At 42.6% G+C, this 17,187-nt stretch overlaps 1 protein-coding gene across 1 annotated transcript in view; it reads right to left on the reverse strand.

Moving 5' to 3' along the window:
* Positions 1-17,187, reverse strand: part of CPA6 (carboxypeptidase A6) — a 313,862-nt gene that overhangs the window by 190,288 nt on the left and 106,387 nt on the right. Inside the window, exon 2 of the mRNA XM_029591435.1 lies at positions 1,901-1,976. Within this exon, the coding sequence (XP_029447295.1) occupies positions 1,901-1,976 (76 nt within the window). The remainder of the gene's footprint in view (positions 1-1,900; positions 1,977-17,187) is intronic.

A 17,187-nucleotide genomic window follows, 5' to 3' on the forward strand; every position in this document is an offset into this window, starting at 1 on the left:
CAGCTGTTCCTCTGTTGCTGACCTGGATTGTTTTCTGACCTTGCTTGATCTCTGCCTGGACCTTGACCTTGCTTGATCTCTGCTTTCCTTGTACCCTGCCTGGAAGTTCTGCTTGCTGCCAGAATCTGTGGGCCCAGATTCTGGCAGCAAGCTTGGCTTGTGATGTGTCTGCTGCTGCCGCCTGCTAGGGCCTGGTCTGTGTTTGCATGCCCCAGGCTACACTAATCTAGCAGCAGCTCAAGGGCTCACATTCCCCGAAGCGTGAGAAAATACAGCAGAAAAAAGACCAAAAAGGCCATTTAATTTGCCCTGCGGTGATTTTATACACATCTTCCCAAAGTAGATCAAATTCCAACATGGAATTCAACTCCAATCCCGTTTAGAGTTGCAACTGCAGCTCTGTGCAGGTTATCTCTTGTCTTTCGGGAAATAATTATTATGGTTTTCCCCCACTTTATGCCTTTATGCAAGTCTCAAGTGTAACCCCATATATAAAAAGAATCCATTACATTGTTTCCCTGTAAACATTTTTCAAGTATTCTAGATTTAGCTTACCCTGTATATGAAAAAATGTGCTGTATGTGTCTCATCTCATAGTTCTGTACTATTAAATGGTATTTTGTGTGTTTGTTAACGTAAAATCTAAATTTAAAATTAAACACCTAGGAAAAGCATGCAAAGGTATGGCTTTGGGAATGCTTTCCAACATAGATTTATAGAAGGGATACAGGTGGGTATGGCTGTGGGGGGGTGTTTTTGGGTAGGTAGGGGGTTGTATGATTGGGAGGGGTATGTAGAGAGGTTGTGTATTTGTTGGTAGCAGTTGTGGTTGTGAAGGAGTATGTGTGTGAGTATTTAGGATGAAGTCTGTATATGTATGTGTGTTGTGTGTAAGTTGGAAGTGTGTAGAAGGACTGTGTGTGTGTGTTTGGCAGGTATGGATGTATATGTATATGTGTGTGGGATATAAGTGGGTGTGTGTGTTGATGTCAGGATGTGTGTTGGTGAATGGATATATGACTTGGATATGTTTGAGTGTGTGGGGTTATGTGGAGGGATGTATGACAGGGTTGTGTGTTGTCGGATGTGGGTATTGCTATTTGTTTATAGATGAAGCGTGTAGGAGTGTGTTTACAAGGGTGTGTAGCAGAGTGAATAGAGAATCTGCATCATTTGTTTTCCCTGTCTCTGCAGGGGGTGTAAATATGGGTGCTGGGAGGTGTGTTTGTATGTAAGGGGTACATATGTATGGGGGATGTAGGAATATATGGAAGTTGGGATGGGGGTATGTGTATGTGGAGGGTACATGTGGAGGGTACATGTGTGACAGTGTTGGTGTGAATGGGGTTTGTGTGCGTGTGGATATGGGGGTTGGGTGTGTGTGCTTTGGAAGTGCCTTTTTTTGGTGCCACCTTTACCAGCTGCTTTAGTTATTTTCCTTGTCTCTGTCTGTCTCTACCTATGTTTCTCTCTCCCAAAGTAATGGAATAGTGGAAGGTGCATTGATAATGGAAAATTGGTCAACATTCTAACAGTTCAAACACTTTCTAACAGTTTCCCATTAAAAGCTATAGGGATTGTTTTTTGGAAGCTCAGTTCTCAAAAACATACTGATGTTTCTGGTTTTCAAACTCACTTGAGATACTCAGTTTCTTCTTGCATGGCAATTTTGATTAATTTCCATCCCTTTTATGGAGAGTTATTGTGCCTACACACCAACGGACGGACATCGATTCCTTTGACGTAATTCATTCCAACACTCCATATGTTAGAAAGCATTAAAAGCAAAGAAGATAACTTTCCCTTAGGCATCAAATCGGGCAGAGAGAAAGAGTTTTATGAAACAAATATTAATGGCATGATTCCTAACAATAGGGAAAGTCAGAAAGATTCAACTTACCTTAAACTGCTGACACATGTCTTTCAGTGCACCTGTTTCTTTGTTATTCTTTGGGATAAGTCTTATCACTTTGTCACTGTTAAAATGAAAACAAACAGTAATTGACTTACAGATGGGAATGTTGGGCTCCATGGGTTCACAGGTAATCTTTATGCAGTAGACTAATCTGACACGTTATTTTATTACTATGTAATGAAGTTTATTTTATTCTTTTGTGTTCCATGTATTCGTTGTGTCATGCAATTGGCGTTCTGTTGCCTTGATCCATGTAAACCGATACGATGTGAAAACGGTTATCTGTATATAAAAAACTATAAATAAATAAACGTTCAAAAGATGATGCAACATTCTGATCACATATACTCAGAAGGACAAATAAAACCAGAAAACTAGAATCATTCATTGGAAAAGAATGATAAAACTGAAAGTTGGAGGTCTTCAACTTTCCTGAAGAATACTGTTGCTCTGCCACACCAAGCAGACGATTTCTTACTTTACCAACACGTCTCAGTTAACATCTGTCTTCCAAATGTAAAAGTAATTTTGCTGGTTATGGGCTTGATTCACCCCTACTTGAGCATAAGAAACATTTCCAGTGAAAAGATATTCACTGCTATGGGTGAATTAAAATTGTCATATCCTTCATTTGAATAAGCCTAGTGATAGACCTCACACATATTGAAAAAGCTGAACAAACCCCCTTTACTCAGGATTTGTTATTGGCTCCTGATGTATGACATGCTATTAGACTCATTACAATATGCATGAACTTCATTATCCCTTTTCAGACATACAAAGTTGTTGAAACAGGACAGAAAAAGTACATGGAGAATGCGTATGGTGTGAAGACAGGGCACAGTACGGACAAGAAGATTAAAGCACTTGCCCACACATTCAATCCTAGCCAAGTCTCATTAAAATATCATTTCAAATACCTGGGTGGTCGTGCTCTATAGGGAATCACAAAATAAACCTCATATGTCTTATAAATAAAAAAAAACCCCAACAAAACCCTGTAATGCCCTAGAAAGTACAAAGCATTAAGCACTATAGTCATGGAAAGCAAATGTATCCAAAGTAAAAAATATACCTTTTCATTTATTTATTTTATTTATTTAACAGTATTTTACTATACTGCTTTCCTCAAATACATTGATTCAAAGCAGTTAACAAAATGATTCTATGCACATAAAAATAACATACAACATAAACATAAAAAATCAATCATAAAATCAGAAGTACATAAAATAATCTTCACCTTCTCCTTAATTGGTTAAAAGCACTCTTATCTACTGGCAGCTCTGTTGGCAAAGCATACCTTTCTTTTTCTCAGAAGATTCAAAAGTCTGCTTCTCCAGTGCCTTCATGCCTTAACAGTTCACATCAGTATTAAACACAACAGCAACAGCAAGGGCAGGGCCAATGGGAAATGGAGGCTCATATGCCCCACATAAGGCCACACCTAATGTACAAGACTCCATCCAAGGCATCCTGTTTTCATATTTGACACGCATGGCAGGACTATTGAAATGTAGCCACCATAATTATTACCCATAATGAGAAAGTAAACTGATTAAACACCTCTTCACCTCTCCCATCCCTTCAGCTGTTCCATAGTGGAATACAGCAAGGTCCATATTCAGTCACTGTCTGGATAGCAAAGTTAGCCAAATCAACTTATCCGGCTAACTTTGAAGCTATATTCAATACTGTGGTCGCCATACTGAATATTGCTGGCTATCTTAAAGTTAGCTGCATAACTTTCTCTGGTTAACTTTAGGATAGCTTTACAGCATGACCAGACTAGTTATCCAATTAATATAATTCCTCCCTGAAACGCCATTGGAATGCCCAGGCTAAATTTTACCTGGAAAAGTGCTCAAATACTCATTTAGCTGGATAATTTATGAGTTATCCAGCTAAATGCTTCTGAATATGGACCTCAGCATGTAGTTATTTTATTTGTTTATTTGTATGTTTTTATATACCGAAGTTTAGCGATGGCCTTCACTCCGATTTACAGGTACAACAGTTTACATAGAATCAACAGTTTACATTCATAACTGTGGGAGGTGGCGCAGGCCTACACTCCGAAAAACAATTAGAAAACATAGATTTATAGGAACGGGCCTGCAGATTACAAGGTAACTGTGGGAGGGGTTAAAACTAGAGAATATATGAACCAATGTATAAAACAAGATAATATATGAACCATCATTCAATTAATGTTAATACAGCAGGGTAATGTCATGGTATTTATGTCATCTAGTATTACTGGTTTAGTTAGATAGATGGCATGGGGAAAGGACTTGACACATATGGAACCAGAATAGTCAGGCAATCTTACTGCCCCTTTTATCAAGGTAGCTCTTTATTACAAAATTTAAGAGGGACATGTGTCTGGTGTATGATCTTTTCTATAATATACATAGTCTCATTTAAATGACTTTATAGCAATGCCTGTGTATACAAAATCAAATCAAATTTTATTTGTAGTCCTGTTTTCCTAAAAATGTTTAGAGAGTATAACAAGAGCAACAAATAAAATCATACAATATTAAACAGCAAAGAGAGGCCAAGACGGCATCTGAGTGAAAGATGTGGTTTGTAGAGCTCCGTCATTGCTGCTTTTTCTATTTCCTCAAAATGCCTCATACGAAGATAAAAGGGAGAATAAGGAGGTTGCCCTGGTTAACTGCTTGTCTGGCCTAGCACAGCAACAGATAGTTGTGTTCCTTACCCCAACATCGGGTTCATCTCCAGGAGCTGGTTTTGCTGCAGACACTGCCGTAGAGCATGTGATATTACTGCTGGACCTACAAACATCTTTGAGCCCTGGAGCTCTGATGATCCCTTCTCTGCTATGCCGTGACTCGCTGGGGACAGACAAAATTGGTGTTAAGCCTGATGACAGTCGCTGGGGTGGCCCCCCCTTCCTGAAGCTGCGAGTGTTTGGACAAGAAGCTCAACAGAGTGAATGCTGCTGCCGGGAGAACGCCGACCCTCGGAGGAGGAGATGGCACATGGGGACTTGCCTGTCCTGGCTTCTACACCCATACTTGGAGAGGAACTTGCTGGGAGCTGTGAAGATTTGGGGTTTTCCAGCAAGGAAGGGCTGGTAAACTCTATCCATAAGGTACATTTGGTTAAACCCTTGGTAATAATATTAGATTCTTTATGGATGGTCCTGGTTTCCTTGGAAAAATCTATCTCCTCATTAGTTTCTGCTACTGTGGATATCCATAGGCGTATCCAAATTACCGAGTCTTCAATTACTTTACAAAAGGAGAAACTGGAAGATTTGGATCAGTGGGTCACTTAGTTGCAGTGTGTCTAGTCTGGCTTGATCCAGGGAGACTTAGTGCATACAAAGAAGTTGGGAAAATATGGAAAATGCTATCAGATATCTAAATTTGAGAGTACTGAATTTCCCAAGTTTAAATCTTATTTCACCATTGGAGCATGCTGGAGATTTTGAAAATTCCCCTCAAGCATCTCCACCTATTGCCAAAATATATTTTATGTCTATTGAGAAAAGAGAAGATTTAACTTCAGGGAGCTTTCAGCATGCCTCTGTGAGTTCTGATTTAACTGCCTTGTTGGAGAATTCAGGAGAAAGTCAAGTAGTGAGCAAGAGGGTCATTGTTCGTCAGCTTTATTTTTCCTCAGGATATACAGACTTTTTCTTCATAATAGGAATATATTGTATTATGGGCAGAAGGTTTGGATTTATCCAGACATTACCTGATCTACTCAAGATCAAAGGAAAACATTTCTAGCCCTGCGCCAGGAAGCCCATGATTTAGGAGCACAGTTCATTGTTCGCTATTCATGTAAATGTATTTTGAAAATCAGCAATGCTGGATATGACTTTTTTGAACCATCTCAGCTGAGGTTTTTTTTAGACTCTCAGAAATTACTGGTGGAGACAGTTTATTAGCCATGGCTGCTGTATATAATAATTGATGTTGTTCTTTCTCTCATATTTCTTTTTTACATTGCTTGATTTCTAGCTCACTTGACCTTTGGTCCTTTCATATTTTTTTATACCAGTGAAAGGCCATTCAACTATTCAGTTCTAGAGATGTGAATCGGAACTGAAATCGGATCCGATTCTGGTTCCGATTCACATCTCTATTCAGTTCTATATTGTTATTTTCTTTTTCTTCTTTTATACTTGATGATCTTGTATGGCCTTAATCTCAGTGACATGTATTTTTGTCTCAAATGATGTGAAATCACATAAAAATAAAATAAATCAGAGCAAAAGTGTGAGGAATAGAATTAAAGCTGTAAATATATCCTTTTGATATTAGGTGCTGGTCGCAGAATCATTCTTAATCCATTGCGAGTATTACAAACATTCCAACTTTATTATAATATTTATAAATGCAGACAGCAATCTTCAAAAATATCACTGTGGCAAGTGCATAAAACGTATTATCGAAAGTCCATATAAAATCTTTAGATTTTACATAGCATGGTCCCCCATCATGGCCATGTTTTGCTAGCCAGTATCTTTGGGAGGGACTTAACTAAGGAACTGAAACAGCTGACTTCAAGTGAAATAAAATAAAATACGGTAAATAAATAAATAGTCTGAAAGAATCCCGAGATGGTGAGATCGATGCACAGCCATGTTCCATCCCGAAAAGGATTCCTTCTGCTTGTCATCCCGAAATGTATTCGGTCCATGCTGTCATTCCTTGAAGGAGGGGTATCCAACTCCAGTTTTCAGGCTATTCCTAACAAATATGATATATTTGCATACAACTGCAGCAGTACAACCAAATGTGTCCCATGCATATTTGTTAGGGATATCCTGGAAACCAAACTGCTATAGCATGGGTAAAAATAGATATGTAAATTACACAAATAGGCAGATAATGAGCTCATTAACTTTTATCTATCTATTCACTTACCTGTGCTACATGGAACAATACTTATTGCGGTCTGTGTACTGCCTAGAAATTTGCTCCACATAGGAGACTAGTAATAAAGGGTGAGCACATCAGCCTGGCATTCTAGTTCCTTATTGTTGTGGCTGGATATTCCTCACACCCCCCCCCCCCCCCCCCCCCACCATCGATCCTGCTCAGTACTCCCCAACAGATTCAATCCTTACTGATATCTAATTAATTTATTTATTTAAAATACTTATAGTCCACATTTTAGCACATCCTGACCTTGCTGGTATAATCCCTCTATCTGCTACCTCCCTCCCTCACAAGAGCTTCTTATGGAATCTGTCATCCAAGTAGCCAAATTCCTTACCAGAACCCCCACTTAGGATCTGGCCATTCTCCCAGTCCCTGTAAGAAGAAAGCCCCTAATCTCCCACAGGCTTACCTTCTACTACTAGCATGGCACTTCACAATGATTTTTACACGAGGAAAGGATTTTCCTTCTGCTGACAGGTTGGGTGGGGGCTGCCAGAGCCTGGGGAGGGTGCTGGTAAAAATCAGGGCTATGGGAGAATTTTTCCCCTTGGCAAAATGATACTTACCAATTTCTTACTTTGTGCGTAGAGTTAATGTCATTCTTTCCTACATCCCTAATAAATATTCACCAGCACAATCATCTTGAATCATCCACTCAATGCTAATGGCTTAGAAAGGGATAATCATACATGTAAAAACTCTGAAACTTAGCGACAAAGAAAACCACCAATTTAATCATAGTCAAATTACATTGTTGTGCATTTTTCATTGCTCATGTGGCTTAAAATACAATTGCACACTGTTTCAAAAATATTAAAATCACTTCCCTAATATTGAAAACTCAACAGGCTAGCACCCAGGCCAGCATTCCTTCTTACATACATTCTTCAAGTCAATCAGAGTATAATTATTCATTCCAAGACCAACCAATAAAAAGCTTGACGCTAGAAAACCAGACATAGTGGTAAAAGAGAAAAACAACAAAAACAGCATTACTAACAGAAGTGTCAGTACTAAGCAACTATTTTATACTATGCATGGAGACAGAATATCATCAAGTACCAAGAGAGATAATCAGAGACAAAGAATATATGGTTTAAAGATACAGAAACCATCTGGGCACCAGTCACCTGATAAAAAGAACTTCCAAGCTCATCTCGATGTGTTGCTTTGAGGTACATATTCAAAAGCCATTTAGACGAATAACCCAAACGTTATCTGTCTAAATGGCACAACTGGCACAACTGGCTAAATTATAGCCGGATATAACTATTTATCCGGCTATAATTTTTCCAGATAAAAAATGGGCGTTTTAGGTGACGTTCTGTGGAGGGGTTGAGTTATCTAACTTAGTCAAGTATCGCAAATATCTGGCTATGTTAATCAGTGTAAAGTTGTCTAGGCTTGTGTGGCCGGTTAACTTTACACTTAACCGGCTATATTCCAAAGAATATAGCCGGTTAAGTTATGTTTCTGCTGTAGAGAAAAAAAACCCAACACACACATACATCATGGGCCTACAGGCCCACACCTGTTCCCCGCTTCCCTTACACCCGAGCTCCAAAGGCCCTAGGGGGCCGCACTTGCTGTTTCAACCCCAAAGCAGCCCATTTCACTCTGTAAAAATAATTTTGGGGCCTGGGAGTACCCCCTCCCCAACTCCGCCCCCACTCCCTAGTCTCTTTGTATTTTTCCTTCCCACCAGAGGATCAGGGATGGGGTGAGAACCAGGGGAGGAGTCAGGGGGAGTGAAGAGAAGAGGGAGAATATGGGATAGGAAAGAGAAAGAGAAAGAGAGGTGTTTTTATCTTACTCTGATCCTGCTCTCTTTCACATCTCCACTCCCCCTTGTCTCTCCCCTCTCTCTTATTACACACAGTCCATCCCTTGCATGCCTGCCTCATCGGTCATTCCACCCAACTAAGTAGCCTTGACCTCCAGTCAGCCTGTCTCCAACTGTTTTTTCCCCATCAGCAAGCCAGCCTGCAAACTAATTCCCTAGAAGCCATTTTCTAAATACCGCTTGCCAGTGCTTCCCTTCCAGGTAGCCAGCCAGTCTCCAGCTTCATACCCCCTCATCCAACCAGTCTCCAGTCCCAAACCCCTCCCAGCCTGCCAGTCTCCAGTCTCAGATCCTCATCAGACAGTATCCAACCTCAGACCCCCAAGCCAGTCAGTCTCTAGCCTCAGAAATCCTTCTGCCAGCCGGTATCCAGCCTCGGAGATCTCCACCCTCCCCATCTAGTCTCCAACCTCAGAACCCTGTAGAGCTAGCCTCCAGCCTCAGATCCCCCAGCCAGTCTCCAGTCTCAGAGATCGTCACCCTCCCTAGCCAATTATTAGCCTCAAACCCCCACCAAAAGCCTCAAATCCCCTACCTCCAGCAGCCTCAATTCTTTACCCCATGCAGGCTCTCTAACTATCCCTGAAGTGCTGACATTGATCTGACAGTGTGCAAGATCGTGTACTGATTTGCATGTCTCATGAGATGTGCACAAGCATGCAGAGCCATGTGGTGTTGGGTCAAGCCAGCATCAACACTTTCAGGATGGTCATTATAAAAAGTTGGATGGGCCACGGTCCGAGTGGTCCACCCCATTCCAACATCTCTGATTCTTCCTATTTCTTATATGCATTAGCTCTGCAATCTATTCAACCCCGAGCAGGGATTGCAGCAGAAGAGGAACGGAAGGCTCATCTGCATAACCTACCCAGCAGCCCCTGGGAGAGGACTCCAGAAGTCACCACGAGTGAATCCAGGCTTCACGCTCCACAGCCCCAGCTTCCAGATGCCCCATTCCCCTTGCAGCAGAAGAGGATCGGAAGGTTCATCTGCATAGCCTACCCAGCAGCCCCTGGGAGAGATCTCCAGAGATACCGGAAGCTACTAGCAACTAAATGATGGCTGGGAAACATCATATCGCTTTTACCAGTTCTACTGCTGTCCAGCCAGATGTCCTGATCCACAATAAGGAACCGGTTCAATGTGAAAGATGTTTGCAGATCAACTCCCTCAGGAAAGAGATAGCAGAACTCAAAAAGAAGGTGGTGAGACTGAGAAGCATCTGGGAGAATGAGGACTACATCGATGAAATGCTTATCAAGGCATCTAAGATGGAGAAGTCAAGTAAAGTGGAAGGTGAAACTGGTCCACAAGATGACAGCTGGACCCAGAATATTATGGCTACTAGATCCTACACTACTGCTTCGATTTCTCTTGAACTGAAGAACCAGTATGCGGCCCTGGGAAAAAAGGGAGGAGATGTCATCCCATGATGGGGAGGAACCAGGACATGCAAACCCCAAATCTGCGGGCACAGTAACCACTGCACCTAGGAGGGGAGGGTAGTGGTTGTTGGTGACTTGCTTCTGAGGGGCACGGAAGTATCCATCTGCTGACTAGACATGTTGTACCAGAAAGTGTGCTGACTGCTGAGTGAAAAATCCAAGACATTACAGAGAGATTGCCAAGAATCTTCAAGCCTATTGACCACTATCTGATGCTGCTCATTAATATTGGCATGAATGATACTGTGAGGTACCACATAGATCGTATCAAAAGTGATTTCATGGCTCTGGGAGAGAGGGTAAAGCAGATAGGTGCACATGTGGTATTCTCCTCAATCCTGCGAGTTAAGGATAAAGGCCCAAGCAGGGAAGCTTGCATTCTGGAGATAAATGAATGGCTGCGTAGAAGGTGTCGACATGAACGTTTTGACTTCCTAGATCATGGGATGATATTGCAAGCAGAGACAGGATACTTTTGTTGAAGAAGGTGCTCAGCGTCTTTCATCAGAGTGAGGAGGGCTTTAAACTAGAATCATCGGGGATGGACGAACAAAACCCTAAGAGATGTAAAACATTAAATACTCATATAGAAATGGGAAATATGGGGGGAAAAAAATCAATATCTGGAAACCTATTAGGTAGATTTTAAAAGTGTTGTTTGCGCAAAAACAGCCCCATACATGCGTATAAGGGCCACGCACGAGTAACATGAATTGTAAGAAGCCGGGAAGTATCAGCTTACATATTTGTGCACACAGGCAGAAAAGGGGTAGGGCCAAGACTTACACATGTAACCCCCAAATTTTACAAGGCTGAACATGGTAACGCACACCATGCTACCTGCACAACTTTATTACTGGTTCTGATGAGGTGCAAGTCTAGAGATTTCGGGCCAGATAGATCCTGAATACTGGGGAGGTGGGGGGAGAGAGAGAACTGTAAGAGAGACAATATAACATTTTATATGTCTCCCACTGTAAGAGGGGCGCTTTCAACTCAGGGTGGTTTTCTTGCGGGGGGGGGGGGGGGTGTTACATTGGTCTGCCTAAGACGTAAGGGTCTATAGGCCCTTGTAACACCTCACCCCCCAAAATCCACCCTGAGTTAAAAGTGCCCCTCTTACAGTGGGAGATACATAGAGTGTCAGAATGTCTGTCTTTCTCTCGTCACTTGTGAGAGTATGCATGGTAAGGATATTTTAAATGATATGCTTACACGCATGATATAAAATTAAGCATATTTTTGCTTGCGTGCCCAATACGCATGTTTATGGTTGAACACGTGCTCCTTTATGTACACTAATTTTCAAATACCTTCAACTATCTATACGGATCACAAGAACTTAGAGCATCTAGCACAAATTTATTTATTTTATTTATTTATTTAACATTTTTCTATACCGAACTTCATGACAAGCTTCATATCAGGCCGGTTTACAACAAACTTAGGGGTTAACTTAACAGAACCATAAAACAAGAAGGCCGAGGCGCAGATACAAATAACATGGAGAATAAAACTTGGGGGCTAGAGTAGCCAGGAAACAAAGGACAGGAAGAACTGGAGACTTAACACGAATGAATATACAATGGCTGGGATGGACATTTAGTCTGTTGAGCTATATGATGAAAACTGTTGCATTGTTAGGTTTCAGGGAAGGCTTGGACGAAAAGCCAAGTTTTGAGTTTTTTTCGGAAGGTAATCAGGCAGGGTTCCAGTCTTAGGTCCGTTGGCAGGTTATTCCAGATGATGGGGCCGACTGTGGAGAAAGCTCGTTCTTTCGTGGAGGTTAGACGAGTGGATTTATTTGGGGGAACTTGAAGGGTTCCTTTGTGTGCCGCTCTGATGGGTCTTGCAGAAGTGTATAGTTTGAGAGGGAACCGCAGGTCTAAAGGAAGTTGATTGTGTATGGATTTGTGGATAATGGTGAGTGCTTTGTGTAGAATTCTGTATTTAATAGGTAACCAGTGTAAATTTCTAAGTATAGGGGTGATGTGAGTTCTCCGGTTAGTGTTGGTTAATATCCTGGCTGCTGAGTTCTGGAGCATCTGTAGTGGTCTAGTGGCGGAGATAGGAAGTCCTAAGAGGAGAGTGCTGCAGTAGTCAGTTTTGGAAAATATTGTTGACTGGAGGACCTTTCTGAAGTCCTGGAGATGGAGGAGGGGTTTGAGTCTTTTCATAACTTGTAACTTAAAGAAACAATCCTTTGTAATATTGTTAATTGATTTTTTTAGGTTTAAATGATTGTCAATGGTGACTCCTAAGTCTCTAACTTGAGTGGTCTGAGGAATAGAGGTTGTCATGATGGCTGGTAGAAAGGTCGGAGGAGATGAGGAGAATCTCCGTTTTGGCTGCATTGAGGACTAGGTTTAGGCTGGTGAGTAGGTGGTTGATGGACTTGAGGCAGTCCTCCCTGAAGGAGAGCGTCTTTGGAAGGGATTCTTTTATAGGGATCAGGATCTGAACATCGTCAGCGTATAAGTAGTGAGTTAGGTTAAGGTTTGTGAGGAGCTGACAGAGAGGCAATAGATAGATATTAAAGAGGGTGGGGGATAGAGAGGAGCCTTGAGGAACACCTAGAGTGGATTTGAAGTTAGGGGATTCTTTATTGTTGATAGTGATCTTGGAGCTTCTATTGTCAAGGAATGAGCTGAACCATTGGAGGGCGTTTCCGGATAATCCGATGTCTGAGAGACGATTGAGGAGGATGCTATGGTTCACGGTATCAAACGCCGCAGATATGTTCAAGAGGACTAGCAGGAATGAAATCCCTTTGTCTAGGCCCATGAGGATGTGGTCTGTTAGTGAGATGAGGAGGGTTTCAGTACTGGAAGACTTGCGGAAGCCATACTGGGAGGGGTATAGGATTTTGTGTTCCTCCAGGAACACAAAATGCAGAGACTGAACCCTTGGCAAGCCTACTGGTCATTGTTTTTTATCAGTTTGAACTTCAAGTTGCAGTGCCGTCCCACAGAGAAGAACCGACGAGCCGATGCCCTCTCATGTTCTTTTGATACTGAGGGCTCTCTGGAATCCTCATGTATATCATCAATCCAGCAGAGATTGTGGTTGCTGCTACAATTATAGTTCCTTCTGGGAAGACCATAGATCCCCAACACCTATAACAGAAGATTCTTTAGCGGGCCCATGACTCCTGCTTGGGGGGGCACCCAGGTATCACCCAAACCTTGGAATTAGTTGTTCTTCTCTACTGGTGGCCTCAGGTGAAGATCGATGTGAAGTATTATGTATGTATGTATTTATTTATTTATTTATTTATTCATTTTTATATACCGTCATTCGGTTCAGCCATCATAACGGTTTACAAAGTCAAACAAAAACAGATAAATTATACATAGTTACATAAAAGTAACAATGGGGGGGGGGGGGGGGGGGGGGGGGGAATGGAAGGAAGGGGAAGATGGTGGGGTGAAAAAGGGAAAAAAGGGAAGTAACAGTAAAAGTATTAATGTATCATAAAGAAGGGATTCTATCATTACTTCTTATAAGTTCCGAATTGTAATGAATATGGTTGATGCTAGTTGTAGATACTTTTTCTTTCGTGCCTGGGAAAGTAGAATGTAGAGTGTTGCTCCAAGTGTGCCATGAATAAAAGTGTGCAAGCATGACCTTGGGGCTTGTTACAACTGCTGCCAGCCCCAAGGAACTCTGGACCCATTTGGCCACTGACTTCATCATTGACCTTCCCCTCTCTGGCAGCAACACCACCATATGGATGGTGGTGGATAGATTTTCTCAGGTGACTCACTTCACAGCCCTCCCGGGTTTCCCAACATAGTTCCCTCTAAGCTGAGAATATGAGCAATTGCACTTACATTTTGGAGCATCACTCACAGGTTTTACATGGTCGCTCATATAAATTTTCCTTTGTGTTATAACAGACATGCAACGCTAATACTGGCGCTCAAAAATTGTTGGTTTAAAAAAATTGTTGCTCTCATGGAAAAAAATTTGCACACTCCTAGTAGTCACTACTTGGAGGGAGCATGTTTCCCATCTGTGCCTGAACTGGCTAAACTCTTTGTCCAACACATCTACGGTCTGTATGAGCTCCCTCTTCACATCCTCTCAGACCAGGGGGGTTCACTTCATAGCAATTGGAAAGGTTTGTGCAGGAAGTTTTGGATCACATTGGATGTCACCTTAGCTTACCAGTCCCAGAGCAATGGACAAACCGAGCAGGTAAATCAAAGTCTCAAAGTCTATCTACGAGCCTACATGAACCAACGGCAAGATCACTGGGCCATCCTCCTCCCATGGGCTGAATTCTTACATAATAATCACTTGAGCAGATCCACAGGGTCAGCACCTTTCTACACTGTATTCGGAAGACATTCTCATATATCCAGACCTGATTCAGTCTCTGACTCTTGCCCAGCAGCTAACCTAATGGGACAGGAACTCCAGGAATTGTGGCAGAAAATACACTATTTAGAGCAAGCAGCTGAGCATTTAAAAAAACACGCTGACAAGAAATGCCGCCACACAACTCAACTCCTCCCGGGAAGCTTAGTTTAGCCCAGTACTAAAAATCTACGATGGAAAATGCCATCTCTGAACTTCATACCATGATTTGTGGGTCCATTTCCTGTTGAGCGACAACTGGGCCCTGTAGCTTACAAGCTCAAACTCTTGACATCTTTACAAATTCATGATATTTTCCACATCTCACAGATGACACCTTCCATTCTCTTTTGGCTGGTCAGATTACCCCTTCAGACAATAAAGTTGCTGCAGAGGAAGACACTCAGTTCAAGGTCCAGGAAATTTAATATTCCTGAAGAGTCTGAAACCGGTGTTAATATCTCATATCCTGGAAGAACTATGGACCCAAGGAGAATTCTTAAGAGCCGGCCTTCAACCTGCAAGCCTCTCAACTAATTTCTGAAATCCACAGAAGATTCTCCTGGAAACCCAAGCCAGGAAGTTGGAGGAGGGAGCTTTGGGGGGGGGGGGGGGGTTCTGTTAGGAACACAGCTCTTGGGATGGCCGCACAAGCCACTGTACTCATCCCAGCACTGCCAAGAGCAGTTCAAGACCTTGTTGGCATGCTCCTGCAGCTGGGACGCTGCCGTCTCCTCAGTGCTTCCAGACGCTGCCCCCACATGTCACCATTCTGCTCTTGTCCCGGATCCTCCTTAGACTTGTGCACACATATGACCGCATTATATGGACCCCACGGCAGGAAACGCAGAGCACCACCCTCTGATGACTTCAGGCCGACTGGCTTATTTAAGCCAGGATCTTGCAGTAGTACCTCGCCTCAGCAATGGTTTCTGCCTTGCAGTACATGTTGCCTAGCGTTCCTGATTCCTATGTTCCTGTGACTCATCCAGCTTTGCCTCCTCCAACCTTGCCTTGTCCTTCTTTGCTTTCCATCCTTGCCTTGTCTAGCCTCACCCAGCCTTGACTTCTCCAGCTTTCCTCGTCCAGCCTACCTTGACCAGCCTTGCCTTATCTTATCCGTCTTATCCAGTGTCTTCAGTGTGTCTTCATCCAACCTGGTCTGACTCTCTGGATCTTGACCTCTTGCTTGGACTTGACCATGATTGCCTGTTGCCTGGACCTGATCTCTTGCCTGGACCTGACTATTCTTGCTAGCTGCCTGCCCCGACCTTGGCCTGTCTCTGACTCCATTAGTCTGCTGCTTGCCCTGACCCCAGTGTGCTTTTGGATTTTAGTTATCACCAGTGCCCTAGCAAAATGCCTAAGTCCTGCCGATCACCAGATCCCAAGGGCTCAACATGCAGGGGAGGCGGCTGGTACGCTACGGGGTGTGTTTGCCAGTTTGCGGCATAGGCCTTTGCTGTTCACCCTTGAGACTGTGTCAACTATACCGCAGCACAAAGGGCTCATATGCAGGTTGTCTGGAAAGGTTTGTTTTTTTTTGCCAATGATACCAAAATCTGTAACAGGGTGAACAGCTAGGAAGGAGTGGAAAACATGATGAGGGATCTAGCAAAGCCTGAAGAATGGTCTAAGTCTGGCAGCTAAGATTTAATGCTAAAAAATGCAGAGTAATGCATTTAAGACGGAAAAAAAAGCAAGAGAAAGATACAGTATTGGAGGATAAATTCATCTAAGCAGAAAGAAAGAGCGGCATCTGGGGGTAATTGTATCTGATCTTAAGGTGATAAATAGGTGGATAAAGTGACAGTAAAAGCCAGAAGGATGCTTGGCTGCATAGGGAGAGAAATGATCAGGAGAAAAAGGAAGATGATATTGCCCCTGTATAGGTCCCTGGTTAGACCTCACTTGGGATATTCTGTACAATTCTGAAGGCTGAACCTTCCGAAGGATATAAACAGAATGGAGTCTGTCCTGAGCGTGACTACTAAAATGGGCAGTGATCTTCGTTCTAATGCTTAAGGCATAGACTTAAAAATCTAAACATATATACCCTAGAAGAAAGGCGAGATAAGGGAGATATGATAGAGACATTCAAATGCACAGGAGGTGAGCCATTTTCAATTAAAGGAGGCTCTAGAATGAGGGATCATGAAAAGAGTTTGAAAAGGGGTAGACTGTGAAGTAATCTTAGGAAATAATTCTTTATAGAGAGGGTGGTGGATGGGTGGAACAGTCTCCCAGTAGGAATGGTGGAGACAAAAACAGTATTTGAAGTCAAGAAAGCATGGGCTAAATCCAGGGGATCTGTAAGGAAGTGTGGCATCCCTACGAGTTGGCCACTAGATGTCAGAGAACTCTGATATCATGAGACTTCCATTCCTCTCAGCTACTCCCAACCTGGAGGGCTGTAGTTGGACACCTCACCCTATTTAGCCCAGCCATTTTAGAACCCAGTGTGATCAGTTTTAGAGAGACTGAACAATGAGGATGTTTTGCTTTTATCTTCTGGTGAGGTCTCCCAACCTCACTCAGCACTTTCAGTTTGAAGTGATATCTCATAGAACACTCCCTGCCAGAAGGTCCTTCTCATATTAATTACAGAGAGGGAGAGAGAGAGATTTTTACTCTAGATTCACTTTTGGGGAAAAAGAGCTCTCACCCAGAGGACTGAAGACCTGTGAGCCCACTCTA

This window comes from Rhinatrema bivittatum, chromosome 2, assembly GCF_901001135.1.
Source record: "Rhinatrema bivittatum chromosome 2, aRhiBiv1.1, whole genome shotgun sequence".
In the NCBI taxonomy this organism is placed as follows: domain Eukaryota; kingdom Metazoa; phylum Chordata; class Amphibia; order Gymnophiona; family Rhinatrematidae; genus Rhinatrema; species Rhinatrema bivittatum.